The sequence below is a fragment of the Coenobita brevimanus genome, chromosome 71 (assembly GCF_032717465.1).
Source record: "Coenobita brevimanus isolate Jiangsu-jjx chromosome 71, ASM3271746v2, whole genome shotgun sequence".
Classification (NCBI taxonomy): domain Eukaryota; kingdom Metazoa; phylum Arthropoda; class Malacostraca; order Decapoda; family Coenobitidae; genus Coenobita; species Coenobita brevimanus.
The window spans coordinates 47,363,224-47,384,482 of NC_137024.1; the positions used below are offsets into that span (position 1 = coordinate 47,363,224).

General features: G+C 41.0%; 1 protein-coding gene across 1 annotated transcript in view; it reads left to right on the forward strand.

The window, feature by feature from the left end:
• Window positions 1-1,985: 1,985 nt before the first annotated feature.
• Window positions 1,986-21,259, forward strand: part of LOC145406772 (protein O-mannosyl-transferase TMTC1-like) — a 328,915-nt gene continuing 309,641 nt past the window's right edge. The window contains exon 1 of the mRNA XM_080277869.1: window positions 1,986-2,365. Coding sequence (XP_080133995.1) covers window positions 1,986-2,365 — 380 coding nt within the window. The remainder of the gene's footprint in view (window positions 2,366-21,259) is intronic.

Consider the following 21,259-nt stretch of genomic DNA (forward strand, 5'->3'; position numbering starts at 1 on the left):
ACATTTCCTTGTGACGTTGACCTTTTACTGATTATTTTCGAGATAAAATCTCTCTCTCTCTCTCTCTCTCTCTCTCCTTATTTTGATCGGAAACAATCCACGAAGTTAAGTCTGCATCGGATGAAAATTGTTTAACTTGGTCTTGACATGTGTTTCCTTCTATATGTGGAATATCTGACTTGTTGTTTTAGCTTTGCGAGTCATATTTTGTCTTTGTTACTTAGAAGCTCAGTAACACCAAGAATCACTGTAGTCTGTCTAAACTTAAAGGATGCTAACACCATAAAATATTTACATGTTATTACATTAGCTGAAGTAAAAGACAGAATCCATGTATATTTTCAAGACGCAGAGCATTCGGCTCTATTGTCATTTCAAGTTAGATCTCATTTGGACGAGGGCAGAAAGATGTGGAAGCAAAAATAGTTCGATTTTATATTCTACACGTAAAAATACTCGGCAGAACCTCATTACGCCTACCTAGGATTACGCCTCCCTAGGATTACGCCTACCTAAAAGAAGACTTACAAACAGTAACTCCTGCTTCCCGACGACATCTTTTTAAGGATAATCAATCTTTAGTCTTCACTCACCCCCTCATTGCTGGGGTACTCTTTTAAGGAGAATAGAGTCATCTAATAGTTGCAAGAACGAAATAAAGAGAACGTCATAGTACTAAAAAGGAGTGAAGTTCATAAGAAAGGTTCTCTGTAGTGTACTACCCAATGCAAAAGTTACGACCAAGTAGCTTCGAGAATATTCCTGCATACCAAATACTACTTGCCACGACAAAGTTTTGCTCACCCTGAAGCAAAGTTGTTCAGAATAATTACTGACTGGGAGGCATGTAATCTTTTATGCTGCAGGCCAATAATTTACCTGATGACAAGACGTATGAAAAATGAGGCGCAAAAATAGTGCTCATCATGTCGGTCGCCAAGACTTGATAGTATCCTACATATATCTTGACACAAGTTCACAGCATCATCAGGAAGTTAAATGAAATATGTTTACTTCAGATACAGTCCAGTAATTCTCACTTGCTAACAAAATCTAATACCCCTTAATTAATTAGTGTTAATTAACGCTAAGTGGTAGGTGGTGGCGACCATAACCCACTCAATGTAGTGCTATCCACCTCTTCCTACACCTTTATCATTGTTATTTCCTGTGTCTGCTCTCCTTTCTTCCTATTTCTCCCATCTTTCTTGGCACGTTTTATTACGGTACTCTTCTTTCATATTCTGGTGCTTTACATTGAGTGCTGAGCCTAATGGTTTCCTGTACGTCAGGAAACCATTTACAACGCTGGGTGGTAACCATATAACCAGCCCATACATGTTCCCTACGTGTCTACAAATGGGTTGCCGGAGGGTTAGTGTCCCTCCCAGTAAAACAACTACCTCAAAGGCAAATGGTCACCCCTTACGGGATTATAGCGTCTGGCTACAGACAGAATTAAAGCTACCAAAGTATCTCGACCTTGAGGTGATAATTTATCTTTATTTATTTATTTTTTTGTTTAAGTTTTCATTTGGGAAGAACAAACTTTGCACTATTTTATGTTCCACTCTTTATATCTTCATGCAATAAATACATATCTTTCAAACTATATATTTTCTTCTCCAGTCTAGTTTGATATATAAAGGGAATGATTCGTTTATTTGTTTGTTATTAATGTGAATTTCCTTTACAGGAAAATATTTGAGTTCTTCAGACTACAATGAAATCTGGTTCCAGTGTGTGCTGAACAAAAACATTACGCATAACAGAGAGATACTAAAGTGTGAGAAAATATGCAAAGATCAAATGTAGTTCAGTGTTTTGATAGACGATACACTGGAGTGACTGTAGTGTAGCATACGATGCCGGTGTGAGAGGAGGTTTGTGTTTAGTGAAATGCAGGATTATTAACAAGCAGACTAAAGTGTAGCCACATGTAGGGCTCAAGTACGAGGGGTGAAGGTGGCGTGGCCGAGGCTAGGATGCCGCCTGAGAGGGGGTCGAGTGGGAGCGTGTGGCTGAGTCCCCGAGTACGAGGTAGTCAGTCAGACGGCACTGGATCTGGGGCCACCTCCTGCCACTGCTACAGGAGGCGCCACAAGTCCTCCTGGTGGCGGGATGAGAGCGAGGAGCCGCCCCCGACCTGGCTCTACCTCACGGTGTGGTTGGTAGCCGTCCTGGTCTACCTCAACGGCTTGACGGGGGACTTTGTGCACGATGACGTGAGTGCCATCAAGACCAACCCGGACGTGCTGGGGACATCGCCTCTCTCTCACGTCTTCTTCAATGACTACTGGGGCAAGTCGATGTCGGATCCTCGCTCACACAAGTCCTATCGACCCCTAACTATCCTCACCTTCAGGTAAGTTGTGCTACCAAAATTGTTGTACAATACTCCATCAGTTGAACTACTTCGGCACCATTATATTGTTACAATTTTCTTTTTAACTGACGCTCTCTGTCCTCTCACTATCAACGTGTTTAGGTAAGTACATGCTTCATAATCACGATTTATCGGAACATTTCTTTTTCACTTACTCACAATATCTTATAATCATCCCTCACTATCCTACCTTCAGAAAAGCTGAATACCCTACCTCTTTAATCCATTCAGTACGGGGACATATCAGAAAATAATATATGGTCGACCCTCTGATCACGATGTATGTTAACTATTATTAGCTCTCCTTGTTAGGTATGATTCAAGACATCTATTACTCTGTCAGTCATTCACGATCCCTGCACGCACTACATCTTGATATCTCTTCAACATTATTATTTCCATGATCGAGTAAAGAAACTAACACTTTTGCCTTCTTAGCATATAAAGTGTCCCATAGTTCTGCATTTATAGATAGAGTACTGGACAGTGTTGCAGGGTTGTGTTTGTTTATACTCGAATGAAGGAACCTCTTTCTATGGGACAGACAGTAGAATCTAGACAACACGGAAATCATTGAAGAAGGAGAAGTACACTTAAACTTTAAAATGCAAAGTGGAATGCAAACCCCTAATTCTTTACCGTCATTTTGGAACGCCTGTGGCTGCTAGGTACGGTCCACCTGTATCCCACACTAGAGTGCAGTCAGTAACAGTACAGGAAGGCTTAACACGTTCCATCTGACTCACTTGCTTCAGAAAGTATCGATAACAATAGAGACCTTGCATTCCACTTAGCGGTTTAGTGATTAAGCATACGACCAGAAGTTATATGAATTACAGATATTGTTCTAAACTTGAAATTTGCCTGCAAACGAGCGAAATAACATACAGAATATATGAACTACTTATCTCACAACTTATTCTCCTTCCTGGCATTCCTCGCCCTATTTTTAGCTAATCTGTTCTCCATGAAGTCTTACATATTTTTTTCATGTTTCGCAGATAAACCAGCGTATTTTCAGAGACTCTAACCTAGCACCGCATTTTTCTTGAACGAGATTTAGTAAAGCGTTGAGTCTTCCCATCTGAATAATAAGAAGAAGAAGAAAGAGAGAGAGAGAGAGAGAGAGAGAGAGAGAGAGAGAGAGAGAGAGAGAGAGAGAGAGAGAGAGAGAGAGAGAGAGAGAGAGAGAGAGAGAGAGAGAGAGAGAGAGAGAGAGAGAGAGAGAGAGTCCTTACATCAGCTGCAAGTTCGTCATCACCTTTAAATGAAGTAGAGTATTCCACCAACTCAGGTTTATCTAAACAAGGGTTCTTCCCATCTACGTATCACGTGCCAGATATAAACAGTCTGGCATGCCATTATTCTATTAATTTCTTCACGACGAAACCCACTTATTCATCAGTGAATAGGGCAAGGAAATCAATTAAACAGAATTTATTGGCAATATCACAATGACGCTCAGTCAAGTGGTATCAGTTGTTGATGCTGAATGGTTACGCCACATGAGCCAGGTTAAGTAATATGATGGTTAATTCTTGCTCTCTCCAGGCGATTATATTCATCTTAAGGGACTCTTTTGTAGCGATAGATGCAGTGATAACAAATATTTCATCACATCGTTAGAATAGCCTGGGTTAAAATGAATAACCTGATCTGGAGATCTGGAGAAATGAAAAAAATTAATAAAGAATATGTCATCTGACTGAAATGTCAGTACTGTATCACAGAAATACAGATTTTTTAAATGGGTGGCCTTCCCCACACACGTTTATAAATTTGATGGCTAAATATTTTTGAAAATGTGACCATTCTCCTCCGTAAGGAAAAGAATAATAAAGAAAACTCCCTGTCTCTCTTGTCTGTCTCTCTCTGCCTCTCTGTCCCTCTCTTATATATAAACACACACACACACACACACACACACACACACACACACACACATATATATATATATATATATATATATATATATATATATCATTCAGCCCTCCATTAGGCAAGAATCAACAACAATGGCAATGCATACTTTCATCACACTTCCCATTTGTTTTTAGCGACTGTGGAGCGGGTCCTTTGTGACAGCCACCCAGCCAACAATACGTATTATATCAGGCAGCCTTTGATACCTCAGGGACACTCACCAATTCCCCCCCCCCCTTCAGGCTCCCCCCATTACCCCTCTTCCCCCCTAAACCCCCCTTCCTCTCTTCCTGCTCTCCCCACCTCCTCCCCAGCCTCTCATCCCCCACTCTAACCAGCGTATTATCAGACAAAATATCGGCGCTGGTAATGCGACATATATTATCTTGTCGACTAGAAAGGAGTATGAACCACATTTCCCATGTTTTTCTTGCCTAACCTGGACATGCTTACAGGGTGTGTACTTCAGCAGATTACTTTAGCATTTTGATACCTGTTCTTTGTAGTGAAAATGTGATGTGTATTTTACAATATGACTATAACCTACATATTTTTAGCTTCTGTTCAGGTTCCTCCGTTTATTCTCAACGTGGAGAATCGTCACACACACACACACACACACACACACACACACACACACACACACACACACACACACACACATATGTATATACATAAATGCATGCACGCATGTACACATGTACATACAGTGCATATATACAGAGAGAGAGAGAGAGAGAGAGAGAGAGAGAGAGAGAGAGAGAGAGAGAGAGAGAGAGAGAGAGATTTTTTATTGTTTACAGGAACCAAATCTGACCTACAGTATATATTTGGAGATTTTTATAGACCATTTGTGACAGATGATCTCAACCAAAGAATCTCTCACGTTCCTTGAGTCACGATAAGTAGAATAAAAACTGTTTGGCGTTAGCTGGAATATTATAATAGACTCGTCTTGACCGTGAAAGAGTTATTGGTACCAGTATTAACACTCTTAGGGTCTTATACCTCACTCAGCTGAATCGTTTGGTGTTAAGTGGAATAAAATTCATGGAGACGGGACCATGACAGGATATAGTAAAATTACTTTATAATGCCTGTGTTGTGGCTCTATGCGACGCTTATTGAAAGTGAAAGGAGGCGTCTAGAGATACCGTGAATGTGACAGCTTTAGGTCGAATTGGAACCGGGTATTGTGCATGCATGGAAATGTCTGTCACTATCCAAGCATAATTTGTCATGCTCACGAGACTCGGGACGAGGCTATTTGGTCTCTCCAAGACGAAGATCAGAGAACAAAGGTGGCTCCAGGGACAATTGTCTCCTAATCCTGCGCCGTAGGAGGAGGAATAACACTGCCGGCAACACACACATATCGATGCATAAAGCCACCACATCTCTACGGAGAACCCTTTGACCCTCCCTAATATGAAGAAATAGTATTAATGACGGTAAATATGGGTCTGAATAGAGTTAGGCCACAGCTACATTGCACCACTGTTAGGTTAGGTCTGTTAGCTTGCTTCTGGGTTGCCGATCTCTTCTTGTTTTAGAAATTCATGGTAGTATAACGCTAATTCCGAGAGTATCCAAAATGGCAGTCGAACTCAAACCTGATCTACCAGATTTGACCAAAACGTGGAACGATGTAATTGTAACCTAACGCTATGAGGAGCGATCTTTATTACCAGATCAGTTAGTTCATCACGTCATGGAAGGTGCGCGAAGAGGTGGTGGCGATATTCTCAGTCCTCAAAACTCCCCTTTTTGTGATGCAATTCATTGCTTTCCTTTTTCGGGACTGCACTGCATTGCCATGGCTAAGAAGTTTGAGTATCCCGATGGTCAGAGAAGAAATGTCAGTCAGGTGCAGCTGAACTTGGAAAACTCGTTGTTAGGGACATGACCAAAAATATTCCCCTTGCACAGAGCTTGACCCCGCACTGCAGAGTATCGGTTCAGCCTCGTTCACTAAGCCACTGTGAAAAGTGCCACCAATCCACCGCCATTAGGTCCCAGGAGCGGTGGAACAACTGGCCACGGCGGCACTCGGACCAGTGCTAGGGAATGGGATGATAAGAATATCTGGGTAAGATAACGCCGCCTGTGGAAATGAATCCTGGAATATAGTATATATCAGTGCATCCTACCTTTCTATAATTATACAAACTGGGAACCTGGAGCGTAACAAAATCTTCACAATGTAAACTCAGATTTGCTCAGAAAGGAACGGAATGAAGTGAGGCAGATCTCACAGGCAGGAATAAAAACAGACGACAGAGGAGACGAAAGCAGTGGATATAATTATTACAAGTAGACAGAAAACAGAAAATGGGTAAGTCATGTCCTAAGTCAATGAGATAACAGATGGACATCCAAGGTAACTGAGCGCTAACTCGCAGAAGATGTGAAGAGGAAGAGGCAGACGTGAAACTTCATGGGGAGATGAATTTTGCACGTATCCTTCAATATGATCGAGCAACCCGACGCCAGTAGGGCAGATTGGTGAAAAAAATAGGATCGGCGGTCTTCATGAAGTGGGCTGTCTCAGGCTGATGGTGACACTGGTGTTCATTATGGCCCTTTTAAGTGTGTGTGTGTGTGTATCTGCTACTAACTTCTTGACTGTAGTAATCGAATGTTGTCCTTTATTCCCTCTGCCGTTGGACGATTTGCTTAAGCTGCGATAGCCCCATTATGGCGAAAATGTTATATTTTTCCACTGACCTGTTAGCAGTTAAATTGTTCTGTTTAGTTCCAACAAAGCCACCAAGGTCAAAGGGTTATGGTACCAGTAATAAGAAATTTCAAAGAGAGAGTACAAAGAAAAAGTGCAGGAGGTATAGCTGTGAGTGAGGTGGGCTATCAAGAAGAAAAATAGTTGTGATTGGTGGGACGCTAAAATCCACTCCGACAGACATATTGGCCAAGGACGTGGAACATTGCGTTTTATTTCGGCTGAAGCCGAATATTTTTAGTCAACTCTGAGCAAACTTACTCTAGCCAAACTACTATATCCGTCGATTCCACTTAACTTCTGGAAAATCTCTTGCATTAAAACTCGACTGTGAAAGATCTAATAGCTGCATCTGGTGGCAACAAGGAATATAATAACGAAGACGCCAACGTACTGAAGAGTAATGCTTCACTAATTTTAGAGAAGGTATAACAACATTAGTGCAGGAAGTACGAGTACAGCCGTGAGCGGAGTGAGATATCAAGAAGAGAAATGGTTATAATCAACGGAGTGTGAAAAATCCACCTCGACAGACATGCTGGTCAAAAACTGAGTCTCCTATGTAATAATCAAGATAACGCCAGACTTTTACATTCAACTCAAAGAATTCCAAGAAGACGAAATTGTTAACACTTTTATTGCCTTGAACGGATTTTTGGAATTTCTTCAACCGAAATCCAGGCGGCTTTATTTAGTTGAGGAATATTTGAGCTTTAAATGTAAATCGAAACAGTTAAAAAACATATAATTAAAAGTATTTCTTTTAGCATAACAACTTCGTCCTGTGATAGTCTAGTAAACCATTACAATTCCTCCGTATAAAGCAAGAAGATTAAGGTAATAATGATTTTTAGAGAAGAGTGTATAAAGAAAAAGAGGGCAAGAGGCGTAGTTGGGTTATCAAGAAGAGAAATGGTTGTGATTGGTGGAGTGTGTTGCGACCACTCTCACGCCTCTCCCCCCTCACCCTTCCCAATCCCTTCCCTCCTAACTTCCCTTCCCTTCCCCCTCCTCCCTCCTGCTCCACCACCACCACCACCGGAAATTACTGTGGGGGAGATGACCGACCCCGCCGCATCGGGACCCTGCATGACCCAGCCTGCCCCCAACATGACCCAGCATGACCCCAACATGGCTCAAACCGACCCTAGCGTGACCCAACCTGATCCCAGTGTGACTCAGCATAACCCCAGCATGACCTAACCTGATCCAACATGACACCATGACCCAGCGTGACACCAGATGACTGAACGTGACCCCAATATGACGCAACGTAACTCCAGCATGACCCCAACCAGATCCCAGCATGACCCATCTTGACCAGCGTGACCGAACCTAACACCAGCATGACCCATTGTGACCCCAGCATGACCCAACCTAACCCCAGCATATCCCAACGTGATCCCAGAATGACGCAACCTGACCCCAGCATGACCCAACCTAACTCCCAGCAAGATCCAACGCGATCCCAGCATGACCCAATGTGACCCCCAACATGCCGCAGGGTGAACGACGTGACCCCCAGAGTGATCCCAACAACTACCCCAGCAGGATCTCAACAGTGATTCCAAAAGTAACCCTACTAGACCCAACAATGACCTAACACTGGCCTCAAAATGACTCTAACAAATACCACAGCAATAACTCAGAACTAACCCCAAAATGACCCTAACAAATACCCCAACAATAACCCAACGCTGACCCCTAAATGACCCTAACAAATACCCAACAATTACCCAAAAATAACCCCACTAAAACTCTAAATTGACCCTAACATAACCCTGACAATAAGTCCCCAAATAACCACAATTAACCCCGCCAAGATTCCAAAACAGCCCTAACATAACCTCACCAAGAGCCCTCAAATAACCCCAAGATAAGTCCGTCATGACCCAAGAAAACCACCTCAAATATGACCCCAACAAGATCCAACAATACCTTCACATGGTTCCTAAAAATAATCTCCCCAGTACCCCAAAAGGAACCCCACCAAAACCCCAGCAATAACCCTACCAAAAATGAACCCACCTGAACCCCGAGAGGACCCCAAGCAGACCCCATCCTAACCGGCGGGCCACAACTCCATCATAGAGGGCTCAGTCACCGATGTTTCAGGATTATGGTCACAACTGGGCTGGGTTCGCGTCCCTCTCTTGTTGAAGTCTTTCCCTTGAGATTTAGTTTATTTTCTTTGGTTAAACCCATTGTATCTCAATATGATACGTATATTTTATTATATTTTACTGTTACATATATTTCATTGTATATCATACTGGCTTATGCAACACAATTTATTTTAACTGAGAGAGAATATTTCCTGCCAGTAGATTTAGAAACTATTTCGACCGGCTACCTCTATTTAGCTATTTTATTTTGACTCCGCTAGGCGACTTTATTCAAGAGAAACATTATGCATTCAAGGTGTGTAAAAACAGTCTCATGATACTCTCAGTGAGATTGTGGAGTTAAGATATCACATTCTGGTTAACCACTAACGATTACTTCTAGGTCCGGGGGTATCTTAGCATCGGTCTTGTACGTCTGTCACTCACTAATATTTTCTTCGGAGACATGGTGCTTCACTCCTGTAGACTTCAGTGACTTTAACGAGGACCGCTGATAATTAGGGTCCTGAAACTCTCGCTTCACACGCCCGTATATTTTAGCGACTTCAGCAAAGCCGCGTACTAGGCACTGAACTTCCTGCAACTATTTAGTCATTTTGTATTTATTACAAAGAAATCCGACGCTGTGATAAGGCTTATGTTGGCCAGATTAGGTGCTCTTCGGAGGTCTTCCTAATCTTAATAAAATCGTCCGGATGTAGCAACAATATATATATCCGGATGTAGCAACAATATATATATCCGGATGTAGCAACAATATATATATATATATATATATATATATATATATATATATATATATATATATATATATATATATATATACTGTGTGTGTGTGTATTCGTCATTATCTAAGTCCTTAGGAACTATGTATTCACAAAAAATCAGTGGAAATAGTATGGCACATTAATTAAACCATATTTTAAAATGTCAGTATCTACCAACGATTTCTTAAAGGTTTTTCCATTATCTTAAAGTTGACACAGTACGTATGCAATATGCTGGACTCATACATATAACTGTAATTCAGGTCAACTCACTTACTGATGTTTAAGAAATTTTGTATCAGTGTTCTGTAACTCTTTCCCTTTACCTCATTCCAAACACAAAATGGATGTATGTATCTGTGTGGTCGGGTTTTGCGCATGTCTTGTTGAGAGGGAGACAACTCTAATATACACTGCGGACTACCGGTATGAACATTGGCACATTCAGTTCCTCTTCTGTGAGATGTTTAAGCCTTATCTGTTATGAACCCCTTCACTAAAATGAATTCTGTCCTGATTTGGTCATGCCAATACAAAACGATATTATTCACTTTTGGTAAATGGGATTTTAGAAATTTATATTTAACCCCCATGATTCCAAAAGTATCTCCTCAGCAACATAATTTCGTCTGAATAAAGTACAAATAAAAACAAATGAAAGACGTCATTGCAGTAAAGGGGCTAAGATCACACTGGTTTTTATCCCCGGTACTGGTATCTCGTGATTAGTGAATACATCGATCTCCATTTATTGCTGGCGTTATTACATGCTAGGCATCATAAGGAGGCGCAGCTTTCTTTTGTCAGCCTCGAAGGTGTCCCTCTACCCATTTCCGTGCCACCTCACCCTGCCCCGACCACAATGCATCACTATCGACCTGCGTTTGCCTGAAGCCTTTATTACCGTTGTCCACAGGCTTTCATGGTCAGACCGCAACTCACTGCCTCACCAATATACCTCAAATGTACTGTAATTGCAGACGACTTTCCTTTGCGTTTCTGTATTACCTTTTGCACGACACACATCATAAGCTCTACAAATATGTTCGACTTACGGGTACATTTGCTTTTCTCACCATCTTTACATGAAGCCAGCACCATAAGCTGAACAAATACAGTCGACATACTTTATTTTTCCTTTTCTTCACCGCCTTTATATAAAACTGATACCACAGACTTCACAAACTCTAGTCATATACGTATCTTTTGTCCACTACTTTTAGACGATGCCAATATCTCACGTCACATAAATACGGACACACCTCTGCCTTTTTCTGTCATTATCATCATCATCATCATCATCATCATCATCATCATAACTCTCTTTTCCATGTACATGAGATGAAAGGGATTCAGAATCAGGAACATGAAAGTAAAAAATAACAGACTTACCAACAGACTGCCCTGTAAAAAAGAGCCACAGATCCGTTTATGCACCATTCAGCGCTTCGAACTTCTCTTCTTTACCTGTACATGACGCTTTACCAAACTTTACACAAACATTTCTGTAAAAATAAATATATATTTTTATCTCCCTTGCTAGTATTTATTTATTCAAAGTATGTGAACAGATCTTTTATGCTATCTCAATTTCAATTCGGCATAAACAGCAAGCATTTTATTATGGATACTTAAACGTAAAGCGTGATCCGATATTTACCATTCAGTTTAATAAGTATAGATTCTTAATTCTGCATTTTTACTTAAATAGTGTGTGGAATTCCGCTAAGTCTCTCAAAGTTGTGTAAACTCTAGTGTTAATTCCAACTGCTTACACACAATTTTATTCAGCTGAGAGTGAGCCACAGGAGCTTGAGAGTGTTAATAGTAAGAACTCGGCACAACTCATATTTTCTGTTTCAGCCACCAACGACAGACGACTTTACTCAGCTGAAAAGGTGGTTATAAAAGTCTGAGTGTTAAATTCCACTATCATGTTACCCTAAGTCAGTTTCGTTACACTACATCTGATAAGGGACAGACCAGTGTATTTTGGTGTGTGCAGATAACTAAGCATTTAAATCGATAGCAGTATTCATGATGAGCAAGAGAAATGGAATCGGAGAGCTAGTGTGAGTGGCTATTTGCATTCATATGTTTTTCTAGGTAAGCGGGATTATAAATGGTGTGATTATGTAGAAAATCAGTTACATTATCGGTTACATACCTAAACTGATCAAGCAGGCGACTGGAGGAATATATGAAAAGAGATATACAGAACACGGTATAAAGATACTTATTGAAGGATGTGAAGATTATGAGAAAACTTGGACAGCGTAAATAGCGTGGAAGTATGATTAAAACAGCAGACGGAAGGGGGAAAGAAGGCAGAAAGAAAGGAAAAAGATGGAAGAAGAAAAAATGACGTAAAAAGATACTGCAATAAAGTACAACAGGAGAGGAGAGAAAGAAAAAAAAAAGAGAGGAAAAAGAATAAGTGTAAAAAAGGAGGGGAAAGAGGGGGGAAAGAGGAACGAAGATGAAGCGGAAAAGGAGATAAACTGCAAGGGGAAGACGGAAAAAAATACTGAAAAATGGGGATAAAGACCTGAGTAATTTGCGAAGAAGGAAAGGGAGGAAACAAGAATTCATTAAGAGGGAGAAGAAAGAATAGGAGCTAAATGGACGATAACGAGAAGAAACAACAGGAGTCGCAGGGAAGGAAGGATAACCAGGAGAAAACTGGTATGTACAAGAAGACTATGAGGAAAACTGATAACTGGAAAGGGAGTTAACAAAGGAGAGAAGAGGGTGACACATGCACAGGAACGCTAAAATCACAGAAAGTGAGAGAATAGAAACACGAGTATGAGGGGAGAATGAGACGTTAGTGATAAAGGGGGGAGAAAAGGAGGGGAAAAGGATGTCCATAAATTGTCTTTACAACTTCGAAACTTTACTGGAGGTGAAGTTTGCGTGATACCGAATTGCGGTTATTATTAAGTCAAAGTATATATTCTTAAGCTTTATTGCCTAGTCTGTCGACATGGACATATGCTCCTATAGTACGGTAGCTTTCCAATTATTCGGTCATGCATCAGACCATACCACACATTAACTTTTAGGTCAATGTATGGTAGGACCTGATGTATGACCTAGTGATTGGTACAAATGGAGAAAAGATCCATGTTAGCAGATGGTCAATGAAACTTGAGAACATACAGAGCACTTGAGAGTAAAAAAAAAAAAAGAAAGAAAGAGCGAAAGAAAGAAAAAAGAAACGCTGTTCGGTATCATTCAGATTTACCCTCACATAAATATTCAAAGTTGTAGAGATTATTAGTAAATATCTTTTAGTTATGAGGTGGAATGGAGAGGAGATTAATGTAGAAGAGAAATTCAACGGACAGAAAAGAGATAAAATTTAGAAGATAAGTAATTCGAGGTATTGTTTATCATTCTTGTTTCATTTAACTGTTTACATGTTCATCCATTTCACCCGTCCGTTTTACCGATTGTGTGTTTTTTTTTAATTACATCAAGTTCTTTAATTTTTTAAAGAATTATTATAACTTAGGTATATGACCAGCTACATCAGGGATCATACTCGTAACCTGCATCAATCACAAATTATAAATGGAATTATAGCTCAGGTAAATCACAAGTCATCAAAGTAATTATAGCTAAGTTAAATCACAAGTCATCAAAGTAATTATAACAGGTAAATGAGAAGTTACGGAGAGGAATTATAACTCAGGTAAATCACATTTTACGGGAGAACCTATAAAGCAAGTAAACCCTAAACTGAAAGCGAATTATAACTCACAACTCACAAGTCATGGGACGAATAATAACCCGGGAAAACGCAAGTTATAGGTGGAATTATAACTCACGTATTTTCAGCAGATCTGGCATTTCAATCAAGGCCGGAGGAGAATTTATCAGGTCATACATTTTCCGGGAACGGTTCGCTTTCCTCTTATCACTGCCCAGATATTACAGCCCAGGGAAGGTCAAGGAAGGATACATGTTGCAGCCCAAGGAAGGTCAAGGAAGGATATATTTTACAGCCCAAGGAAGGTCAAGGAGGGATACATGTTACAGTCCAAGGAAGGTCAAAGAAGGATACATGTTACAGCCCAAGGAAGGTCAAAGAAAGATACATTTTACAGCCCAAGGAAGGTCAAAGAAGGATACATGTTACAGCTCAAGGAAGGATACAATTATAGGTCACAAAAGGTAATGGAAGGAGATGTATTATAAGATAAGGAAGGGTGTACGTTAGAGTTCAAGGAAGTCAAGGAAAGATACATATTGTAGATCAAGAGGAATGATACATATTATAGATCAAAAGGAAGAATACATATTATAGGCCAAGAAGAAGGATACATATTATAAGCCAAATGATAAGTATAACAGTCCAAGAAGTCAAGGAAGGATGCATATTACAGGTCTGGAAGGATATATGTACAGTATAGCTCAAGGAAGGATACATATTACGAGTCTGGAAGGATACCAATTACAGCCAAAGGAAGGCCAAGGAAGAATATATTATTACAGGTTAAAAAACAGGTAATGAAAGATACATATTATAGGTCGAGAAAGGATGTATAATAGGGGTCAAGGAAGGTCAAGTAAAGGTAAATATTACCGTCCAAGGATGTCCAAAGAAAAATACAGACTCTTCTATAACTGTGTCCTTGTTCTTGCCAAAAGTATCTGTATTGATGTAGTGAAAGATGTAAATCATAGTTAACTTTTTCTCCTTCTGTGAACGCAACAACCTGCCGTCCGATGATGTCATCTCTAACATTACTGTATATTACCTGCTGTTCTCCAGATTACTTACTTCAGCGGACGTGAACACGTTAGTACTGAAGGTGTTAACGAACTCTATGCAACTTTAGTGAGTGAAATCGTCTGGAAGTGGCAGAAACAAAATGAACATGCGTACGCCGACTGCTTGACCATGAAAACCGCAATAGGGTGGGTAAGAAACGGTCCTGGTGAGCAAGAGTGGGTGGGACTCAGTAGATTGTTGGCAGGCGGTGGGGCAAAGGAATGGAAAGTACGCGCTGTGAAAATGGGTATTAAAGGATTAGTGCTTGGAGCATAGTGAAGGTTTATTTCTAAATATCCTCCACGAGTGAGTATATCAGAGGGGATAAAGAAACGAGTGACTCGTATAGAAGTGAAGACTATATCTGACCCCTTCGGTTCGAAGTCTCCCACATGTTGGAAAAAATTAGTTTGCAGAAAACATGAAGAGTCTGCAAACACGTCATTGGAGAGAAGGGGTTAATATTTCCCAGTATGGTTTAAAAACATTACAAAAGCATTTGCGTGGGTTATATCGTGTAGTTACTGAGATTATCATACCATCACCTTAGGCATGCCCCTGACACGCAATCATAACTTTACTGAAATCAATATCAGGAAGCATTTTAAACTTCGTAGCACTAAAGTCGCTTAATAATACAAAAGTTCCTGACAACATGTCGTTTGAAGCATCAGGTTGGGTAAAGGTCAAGATCTCTGCACATCGACTCATAGATGGCGGAGGCGTATTAGCAAGCATATTCGTCTCGTAACTGAGAGGTTAAGGTTCGATTCCCGACCAGCCATGAGATCTTTGTGCAAGGTTTTCTTTACCATAACCTGTTCAGACCTAGAACTGAAACAGGGGCCTGGTTTATACATCCGACCTTTGCATGTGATAGTCTGTGCGAAGACTGAAACTGAGTAAATACTGAATGTCTGCCTTAATGACTCAGAGGAAGTCGACAGGTATTAACTTAAGCCTTCTTTATTTGCCTAAATCCGTACGAGCTGGCTGAATCATGCAATACCCGGAGCAGAAGACGCTCACCCACTCGTAGTCTGGAAACTACGAGAAGTCTCTTTTTAACAAATTAAAAAGGTCTTGCGGTCCGCTGGGGTGCCAGCACCCCCAGGGGTGCTGAAATTAATTTTAGGGGGTGCTGGAAAATGCTGCTTTATTGTTTTCTTTCTTATTGGTTTGGCTTAATATTGGCATCCTTGATTTTTTTTTTTTTTTTTTTTGAGAATGTATAAAATACACTGTTAGGCAGTACTTCACTTTACTTTAACTTTGCAGTAGTGTAGCAGCTGTAGTCCCGGTAACCAGATGTAAAGGAGTGCTGGACTGAAACCTTATTACAGAGGGTGCTGAGGTCGGAAAAAGTTAAGAAACGCTGATCCAAGAAAACAGGTTGACGGAGACTGTTTCTAACCTCTTTAATCCCAAGGTTTTACAATACAAAAGAATATACTTATTAGGACGATAGTTTAACGAAGAATTTAACGTTGATAAGATGAGTAAGTTCGACTTTTTAAAAAGATTTTGTATATCATGGTAATCATGGAAACCAAATTAAGAACCATCTATGACTCACAGAGCTTTGAAGTTTCTGAATACCTATGACTAGAGGGGAGTGCTAAGACGTCTTCTATATTACCCTGAATGCTATCTCTAATCCTTTTATTACCGAGGGTGGTTCCTTTGCTGAATTAAATAATCTTTTGGCAGGAACACTGAACTAATAAAGACAGCACTGTATTTCAATCGTTATGGAGATTGTTATTAATTCCACTACGAGAGTCTTCCTTAAAAAAAAAAAAAAAAATGAAACGTGCTAATACCTCTAGTCCAATTTTGTATATTTTTCCACCTACCAGACAATTTTTCTTCAACTCAGGAAAGGTCTCTAATATTAAAAAAAAAAAAAAATCACCAAACCTTGATTAAATCGTTTGGAAGCAGAAAGAATAAGCTTACCAAACGCGTCATTGGACTGAAGGTAAACTAAAAAAGCGAGGCATGCAAGTGTGCCTGATTCAAAGCTGTAAATATAACTTCCGCATGCTTTTGTGTTTTCCTGCTTCTGGATCCTGCCCACCTCATTAATAACGGCGGGAATTAGGGTTAGGTTAATGATAATGATGATGATGAATGGTATCGTATCATGCTCAACAGGCCAGGTGTGTGTAATTTCTCCAGCTATTGTGTTTTACTCTGTCTGTGGATCCTGCCTATCCCCTTTATTAACAAGAGACTAAGATAATGATGATGATGATGATGATGATGATGATGATGATGACGATGATGATGATGATGATGATGATAATGATGATGATGATGATGATGATGATAATGATGATGATGATGATGAATATACTGCATCATGGTAAACAGGTGAAATATAGAACTGTTTCTGTATTAAAATTGCAAGTAACAGTTTATCCTGCTTTTGTGTTTTCCTTTCCCTGTTTCTGGACCCTAACCATCCCATTTGTAACTGCGGGTGATGATGATGATGATGATGATGATGATGATGATGGCGGCTCGAATTGTAGCATACTTAACGGGTAAGGTGTATTTGTATTCTTTCCTGCTTTTGCTCTCCTTTGTTTCTGTTCTGCTCACATCATTTAAAAGAGTAGGTTAGGCTGCTGCTGCTGCTGATGATGATGATTAGTAGTATCAGGCTTACCTCACGCGATGGTTTGGCTGTGCCTGAATTAAAGCTGTAAATAACTGTTTCTCATGCTGTTTTGTTGACCTGACCCTGTTTCTGAATCCTACTGACCCAATTTATGACTGTAGTAAATAGGCTGATGATGATGATGATAATGATGATGATGATGATGATGTTGATAATGATGACAAATGGTTTTGTTTTATGCTTCACAGGCGAGGTATGTGCAGTCTCTCTCTCTCTCTCTCTCTCTCTCTAGGTTCGTGATCTTGCCCACTCACTTATAACACTGAGTTCAAATGATGACGATGACGTTAATAATGATGATGATGAGGAGGAGGAGGAATGCTGCAGTAAAGTTAGATATGTAAATCGTTGTTGCTTCTGCTTTTGCGCTTTTTTCCAGTTTCCACTCACCACAAAATCGGATTAAAACGGCGGTAATGATGATGATGATGATGATGATGTTAATGAAAGGCTTGCCTCACGCACTGGGATTGTAGTAGTTTATCCTGCCGTGTGTGTGTGTGTGTGTGTGTGTGTGTGTGTGTGTGTGATTCTGGACAAGAGGAAATCTGGTTAAGACCATGATAATGATGGTGATGATGACGAGCAGTACAATCTCCAGCTCAGAAATGTAAGTAGCTGTTGAGTCTGCCTTTATGCTTCCTTGTCCCTGCTTCTGCCCACCAGGAAATCGGGTTACGAGGACGAGGACGATGTTGATGTTGATGCTGACGATGATATATTAGCCCTGCATCACGCTTAAAAGGAGACGCGGAGGTAAAGAACAGCAAGCGGCGGTAAAGTGATAATATTTCTTTGCCGGCGCCACTTTAATATCCGTTGGAGTTCATGCATATGCAGGTGGGCGTGCTGGGTATTTATGTGTGTGTGTACGCGCGCCATGGGGGGAGCCAAGTGGATTTTCCCCTGTTACACTTTTCCCCCAGTAACCTATCACCAGCTGAGAGGAGGGCGGGGAAGGGAGACTCTGAGAGGAGGGAGGATTGGTGAGGAAGGAAGGGGAGAGAGTGAGAGGGTGGAGGAATGAGTGGAGAGGGGTGGTAGAGTGAGGGAGGGTCGGTGAAGGGGGAGAATGTTGAAAGTGGGGAAAGAGGAAGGGAGAAGGTATGCAGATCAAGGAAGGGAGGGAGGGAGAGAGAGAGGAAGGAAGAAAAGGAGAAGAGGTAGAGAGGAGAGAATGGGGAAGGAGGAGGTACTGGGAGAGAGGAGGAATCAGGAAAGAAGGGGTGAGGAGATGACGGAAGGAGGAGATATGAAGACTGAGGAAGGGAGGGAGGAAGGAAAGGGGAGAGGTAGAGAGGGGAGAATAGGGAGGGAGGAGGTATGTGGAGAGAGGAAGAGATGGTGAGGTGGGGTGGTCTGAACTAGTCTGAGGTGTGTTGTGTTGGTGGCATGACTTAGTATATACTCACGCATCTACAGGAGGGGCTTATACCGGGTGGGAGGGGGGTTGTAGAGGGAGAGGCAAGGGGAAGGGGGAAAGAGAGTAAAGAAGGAGATGGAGAGGGGGTGGTGGTGTGATGAAGAGAGGGAGGTAGTCTGATTTGGGACCATTTTCATAAACTTTCTTGTGCTTACGCTGTGGAAAAGATCGCTTGTTATACCTTTACCTTCAGCCATACAGCTATCATGCATTCCTCATACAAACTAGGGTGAATGGTAAAGTGAAAAATACGATGACACACACCTAGCCTACTTCCGATAATTTGGTACTTGTATGGTGCGATATTTACGGTAAAGTTTGGTTAGTAGCCTTTACTAACACTATCCATGAGCAAACCTGAAAAGAACTGATGTAAGATTTCAAACCAGTTTAATAATATACAGGTTGACAGAGAAATTGATTGATATCAGAATAAATTTTTTGGGTCATATTTTTTTCACATTAAAATTCACCGTATTTTGGTTGTGAAACATTCGACAGCTGTATAAGTTAAGACATGCGTAATGACAGGTAATATTATATATAATTACAGTTTAGGAAAGTTCATAAATCTGAAACCAACTGAAGAGGAGAAGAGAGGGAGAGGAAGGAGGTGGGTAGTATGGGAGGTATCGTGGACTTAGCTAGTCTGTGGGCGAATCGGTAGCTCGGTCGGTATCGTGTTGGCCCCACACCTGGTCGATGTTCTAGAGTGATGAGTTCGAGCCCCATCGACTGCCAGAGTTTGTGAGCTGAATGTTCGCAAGGCAACACCTGTCCGTAACAATCAAATTACCAAACCTATACACCGTGCTACTGTCTACATCAAGTATCTTCTGCTTCACCGCCTGTGCCTTGTTTACGAGTAAGCCAAACCCCCCTCATAACCCCCCTATAACTTTACCCTTTTGGATGGTCTGAGGTGTGGTGTGGTGGTGGTGGCATGACTCGGCATTTACAGAAGCTGGTAAACGGAGACAGAAATGCAGTCTTATTACACGTATAGTCATGTCCATGCCTATGATTAGTATTTTGTTCACTGGCGAAATCATCTTCTATTACCCAGGGTCAAATTTACGATATGGTCTCTCTCTCTCTCTCTCTCTCTCTCTCTCTCACACACACACACACACACACACACACACACACACACACACACACACACACACACACACACACACACGGGTAATTATCCACGTACACACACGCACACAATAAAGCCCCGGGTAAATAAATAAATAACAACTCAGCTAGTGTAATTATCTCGCTTGACCTTCCACAGCGCCTTATTATGCAGCGCAAAACACACACACACACACACACACACACACACACACACACACACACACACACACACACACACACACACGGGATGTAATGGTAATACGGGTATAAACTGTTTGCGGCACAATGTGCTTCCATCAAATAAAATCAATGCCCTACATTCAAGAGACTTCACTCGTATACGAGACCTGTATTCCTGCAGAAGTATATTGTACAGCATATGCATCCAGGCCAGCAGCATTGGCAGATATCCTCCCCAACATGCAACTTGAAGTGGCATCTGGGACCCACGAAGTGCTGGCCAAGTCGGTCGTATTCTCAGAGGCTAAAATTTCCTAACACACCTTCCTCGACAATTTATATTCAACCTTAGCCCTTAGCAGCCCTTCAGCCCACTACATGTAGTATATTACAACATGTGGCAATATATACTACTTGTAGTATATTTTTTGTCACCACAGGACACTTTATTGGGATTTAAAGAATCCCTCGGTAGTGAAGGAATTAATGAAGTCCTATCAAATCTATCCAGTTCTAGAAATCTATTCTGATATTATCAGGGGATAACAAAAATAACACATACGTGACGTCTTAGAGCTAAAGAGTTTAAAATATATATGTAACACAAGCCACTACTTCCTTCTTCCCCTTAAACTATGGTGAACTGCAGGATGAGGGGAACTTCTGCCTGTATTCCTCAAGATTCACATTTCATTTGAACCTGGGGCTACAAGTACTATTACTAAGCCTATTTTTCATGGTGGTTTGAATGAATTCGTGACACCTTCTCCTGAACGATTCATTTTGCAGATAAAGGCTGAATACCCTTTATCAACTATTTATAGAATCTTAATACTGACAGTTTTACGTTGGTAACATACAAGAGAATCTGAAAGTGGAACATGAGAAATATATCGGCAAGGAAGAAATACTGCAAAATTTGCCACACCGACGAGATGGGAGAGTGTGTCTGTTGCTGTTCTTTGGGATTCCGGGAACTTGAATGGTGAGTGAATGGGTGTATGGCTTATTCAGTTAGGCAGATTGGTTAGTATCGCAGTCTGTATTTTTTTTCCTGGCTCCCCACATTGGTGTGGGAAAGGAGGTCTGCAGGACGATCATGATGACATTGATGATGATGTCACAT